We start from the raw sequence: 5,675 nt of genomic DNA on the forward strand, positions 1-5,675 counted from the left end.
AACTCTATAGGAGCATCAATCGACCCACCCTCAGGTCGCCAGCTTGACCCACCTGCCGCTGAGGCACCAGCACCTCCTGAGGGTCGTCTAGAACTACCACGACCCCGATTTCTATCCTCCCTGGTTACCAAGTCACTTGTGCGTTTCTCCATCACTCCCCTCCTAGCTTGACCTCGAGCTCAGTCCTTCTGAACCCTTCTTTTCTCCCGGATTGTTAGACCCCCTTTTTCTACAAAGAAATGAGCTACTTCAGGCAGCTTCACTTGTTTCTGCGCTCAAGTCAACCACGTGAACCTCTCTATCTCCCCCCGATCAGTTGGAGTTTTTACAGAAAAATCTACAAACAAAGCAAAGACACAAGTCAGTTAAAATAACAGTAACTCCCCCATTAAAACGACATGTACAAGACACTCCCACCCACTGGAGATATTGCAAATCCTAGTTTGCAACCTACATCCGATAGCACAGTAGTTTCCAACTAGCAGCAACGGCCTCTTTGTCCAAGCCTCGTTGCTTACACCGTCAATCACACCAGAACGCGTCGTCATAGTTTGCAAGCTAAAGTTGAAATTACCAGATCGCCTTACAACGAAGTGCTCAGTAATATCAGATACCCCTATGTGGTATTCGCCACTTGCATTCAGTAGGTCAAACACCTTGACTAGCCGCCAGGTGTTACCAACAAACTGATAAGGGGATTTCCAACAATGAGCTAGAAAGTCACAAACCAGCTTCGAGAACGGTATTTGCATATACGCTCTCAGCTGGCCCTCACAGATTATTACCACATCGTTCGGCGGGTTGTATTCTTTACTCCGCACATTTTCACTCGACCTTGGTTCGTATATCTCCAGGTCTAGTATATTTATCCCATAAGCTGCCCTCAGTTCGGGGAACGCACTCGTTGCAAGACGATCCACCGTCCTAGGGGGCAACCCACTTGAATACGACCCCTCACTACGACCTGACGTGCTAACCACAGCACCAATAGAGCCAGATCGTACACTACCCTCATCTCCCCTAACTTCCTCACCATGTTCAGATTGATTGCCAAGACTTACTGACTCTCCCTTATCATCCTCATACTCACCACAACTTAAAGAGACATCTCGAACCTCTTCAGATCGAGTATCGTCAGAATCAAACATTTTTACGTTTTCTCCTTACCAAATACCTAAGCTTAAACAATACAACCTAAATCCGACCTATCTACTAAACACACAGCACTTGACTAAGAAGAAAGAAAATGGAAAACGGAAAGGCAGCAGCAGCAGAAACACTCACCTGAGAAACCCTAGCTTGCGGTTTGCTGAAGAAGAAAACAGGAAATAACTTTTCAGTTGTCCCAAATTTGATTTTGTGCAACCGCCCGATCAGTTACCAAGGAGTTAAGATTACAACCTACGCCTTAGCCCACACATGTGTCTCGAGGACCTGTCTTTTCACGATTCCGGAAAATGCGGCGACACGTTTCTCTGCCAACTGCTACGATTCTGTCACGTGCTAACCACGTGACAACTTATGTTTTTCACCAAATCGTCATACAACACAACTCGACCTTTACGGCGTGCCAATCGCTCCATTTACACCAACCGCTCTTCCACTCATGCTCAACACGTATTGTCGCTTTCTCTCAGCAGATCGCTTTAATGTACATCACAATCTACTGAGAGGGGGCTATGTAAGGGAGTAATATTCTCATTAAAGAATATTAAGCACGCGTTAAGCATAAGTAGAGATTGTAACGAGCTCAGGACATCGTCCTTTAAGATCGACTTGCGAGCAGCTCGCTTCATGTAGGTGGTACACTTCACCGCTTCTGAGCGGCGCCCAAGACGATCGAGCGACCTAGCTAACGCCGAATAAAGACAATTTCCCTAATCCAAGGGTAATCATTACCAAAGCCTTACCTGTACTTTCAATTACCGGGAAATATGAACTACTGCACCCACTCCCAATGATCACCGCATTCCTACCAGAACCAACCTAACACACATTCATAATCTCCACCCTACATATGTACAAGAGAGTACACGTGTCTCGAAGATCAATACTCTCTTATGCCTATAAATACCACCTACATGAACTACGTGAGATCTGATTCTTCTCTCCCCCTAGAATCAAGAGAAGATACGTAGGCAGCTCGCTCTATAGCGAACTCGGTGTTTCCTAAATCCAAACCTTTTCCTCTTCCTCATTCGTATGTAAAGGAAAAACACACCTTTACAATGGACATTCTTGAACATTGAACATTCTCGATATATATGAGCACTTACGGCGTTGGCAAACAAGATGTAGTAAAAAACATCAATTAATAGTAAGTGAACTTCACCTTGTTTCTTGACACAATAATTCAATTTTGTTTGTTTATTTAAGAGATTCCACCTTCATAGTTCATATTGTACAAATTAATGGAATTCATATGAATTGTGCCCCAAAATAGATGTTTTTTTTTAGGCAAGACTATTTTAATGGAGCCCCAGACTTAAGGTTTATTATTCAGCTAAGAATTTTACTAACTTCTACCCAGCTTAAATGTATATTCCATTTTTCTAGTTCCACTCAATTACGAGTGCTCAGAACGAAAGTTTTTTCCAATTGCAAGAGTGCCCTTATCACCCCATTACAGCGAACAACTTTAGTTTTCACCCCCAAGGTCAAAGTCCACTCTATTCTTTCAAGTCCAGCAGTGCTTAATAAGCATATCACCCCATCACTCTTCAGTCTTCACTAGCCACGAGCAAAATGTATGTCACTGTAGTATTCCTTCTCTTCTCCTTCTCCTTCTCTCACCTCACCATCTCTTCACATCTCCCAGACCACTACTCAAAATCCATACCAACATCTCTCCGTCAAAACATTTCAAACGAGTATATCGAGATAACAAAACCACTCTCATTCAACCCACGTAACCCAACCTGCTCACTCCTCATTTTCCAACACGACTTTGCCAACACAATTGGATCACCCCCTACTACCACACTTTACTCTCCACCGTCAGATTGTCCAGCTCCATGGGCCCACATCATCCTCGAATTCCGCGCTACTTGTAAAGGTGAACAGTACGACCGTATCGTTGGAATCTGGTTAGATAGTGTCGAGATTCTCCGTACAAGTACAGCTGAACCTACAGAATCTGGAATCTTCTGGAAGGTTCGAAAAGATGTCACGAGGTACTCCTCTCTCTTTTCCAAATCGAACTTAACGTTGACCGTAATGCTGGAAAATGTGGTCAACGAAATCTATACCGGTATTTATCACGTTAACGTCTCTGTATTTTATTACGGCGTAACTGACGTCACCAATCAGTTCGTTTTAACTGAATTAACTGTCAACGAACTTAACCAACATGAAAAATTTGCTATTGATATTTATACAGAAAAAGAAAATAAAAAAGTGAGTTTTGAGGATGAAGAAAAATTTTCTATTGATATCTATAAAGGAAAGGAGAACAAGAAAGTGAGTTTTGAAGATGAAGAAAAACCTGCGGATTTAATTATTCCTATTTCGAGTAATGGTGATGATGGATGTTGGTTTCGAATACAGAATGAGACTGATGTACATTCGAAAGAAATTGAGATTCCTGTTAATACTTATAAGGCTGTATTGGAAATTTACATGTCGTTTCATGGCAATGATGAATTTTGGTATTCGAATCCACCGAATTCATATATTGAAATGAATAATTTGACTACGTCTAGAGGGAATGGCGCATTTAGGGAGGTTTTTGTAATGATTGACGGGGTTTTTGTTGGATTTGTTTTGCCATTTCCTGTTATATTTACGGGTGGAATTAATCCGTTGTTTTGGGAACCGGTTGTGTCGATTGGGGCATTTGATCTTCCTAGTTATGATCTTGATTTGTCGCCTTTTCTTGGGTTGGTTTTAGATGGGAAGAGTCATATTTTTGGGATTGGAGTAACTGAGAGTATACCATTTTGGCTTGTTGATGCAAATTTGCACCTATGGTTAGATTCTGCATCGCCTATTGTCATGGCGAAGTCGGTGGTATATAGAAGTTCAGCTCTTTCTGTGAAACAGAAGTCAAAATCTAAAAACCTGGATGGATCATTCGAGATAAAGGCAGAGAGGAAGATTGAATACTCAGGTTGGGTTAGTTCGTCCATTGGGAATTTAACCACTCACATATCACAAGAATTTAATTTTAAAAACTTGATAAAGTTCAAGAAATATGGACAGTTTAAGGAAGTTGAACAAATGATCAGGGTCAAGACAGAAGTGAAGGTTGAGTCTGATACAGGAGATGTGCTTACTCAAAAGACCATGAAAAGCAAATACCCTCTTCGAGTTCTGACTTCTACTCAGCCGGGTGTAGAGAATGATACGTATTTACAGACAACCAATGTTTCTCACGCCTTCAATGAGGAAAGTTCCTTAGCTTTGCCTAGTGGGAAGTTTTTGAGTTCTGTTTCTAACAGCCAGGTCTCTGGTGGATGGATGCTTGTCCAAGATCACTCGGTTCTCTCTGGAACCGCAAGCACTAATAATCAGACTTTAGTGTACAAAGATGAAGCTGGTTGCTACTCCCGAAATGTTTTTGCAAGCGATGGAAAGCTCTTAGAAGATGGCCCAACTCTTGCTTGCACTCCTTCCTTGTAGAGTTCTTTCTACCACGAGTGATCCACTTCTGTAAGTCTTCCAAATAAGTTTTTGTTGTCTTCTTTCTTCTGTATTGTGATTTTGTGATCTCAAAATGTCATGTACATTGTAAATTGTAGATAATGACAACTTTATGTTACTATGTTTTTTTTCTGTGATATCTACTTACTGATCAAGCAAATACCTATTTTGTCTTTTGAAATTTCATTTAGTGGAAATCAGACCAAGCAAATAATCATGAAAAGTGGATACAAATTGTTGAACGACTACTTAGATAGGCATAGGTCTGAAAATGTGTCTATAAGGGTGAAAGTTACCAAGCAAGAAAAAAAGTGAGATTTACGGAACATATACAATTTTTAGAGACAATAATCATTAGATTTACTTAATGGACCAACAACTTGGTGAATGTCAGAATGTGAGAAATTGCATGTTGGTGATGACAGGACACCAGTATCCATTGTTACTTTTATGGCAATCGCTATAATCTTCTTGTACAAGTTTTTGATAGGTGAGTTCCCTATAGTTCTCTGTCCTTTGTTCTCTGTTCCATGTATGATAAAGTGAAATTTATGTTCTTTTATTTTACTTGAATCACGCTTAATCATAATGTCGTAACTCCTGATTTCTTTTACGAAAGCAATAAGTAGATGTTAGGAGAGTATTTGCGGCAGGTTTGGTTTACCCAAAACGGTGTTGTATCAAATTAGTATGCATCCAGACCAAAAGAAGTTTGTAGAATATGAAGTGTGCGTGTTCTATAACATCAGTCAGTACATCACACGCATTGTACATGGGAAAGCAAGAAATGATCATGGGATGATGACTTAGCAGTGTGAATTACCAAGTTTAAATGCTAGTTAGGTTCCACTTGTCAAATCTCAATGGAGTCAAGCTGGTGCTTGTTGTTGCACTGGGAACTGTTACACCACGTGCTAAAGCATGGGTGTTTTGTATCCATTGCGATGCAGAGATGATGGGTTAGCAGAGAAGATATAGAAAGATTGAAGGGAGTTCCAGGAAAAAGTGATTCCTAAGAGTTGAACGCATTGAAG

The 5,675-nt window shown here is 40.9% G+C and overlaps 1 protein-coding gene across 1 annotated transcript; it reads left to right on the forward strand.

Moving 5' to 3' along the window:
• Positions 1-2,745: 2,745 nt before the first annotated feature.
• LOC147489945 (Peptide-N4-(N-acetyl-beta-glucosaminyl)asparagine amidase A protein) lies at positions 2,746-4,620 on the forward strand. The gene has a single exon (XM_086574776.1). The coding sequence runs from the start codon at positions 2,746-2,748 to the stop codon at positions 4,618-4,620; it is 1,875 nt and encodes a 624-aa protein (XP_086430902.1).
• The last annotated feature ends 1,055 nt before the right edge of the window (positions 4,621-5,675 follow it).

The sequence above is a fragment of the Coptis chinensis genome, chromosome 7 (genome assembly GCF_015680905.1).
Source record: "Coptis chinensis isolate HL-2020 chromosome 7, ASM1568090v1, whole genome shotgun sequence".
In the NCBI taxonomy this organism is placed as follows: Eukaryota; Viridiplantae; Streptophyta; class Magnoliopsida; order Ranunculales; family Ranunculaceae; genus Coptis; species Coptis chinensis.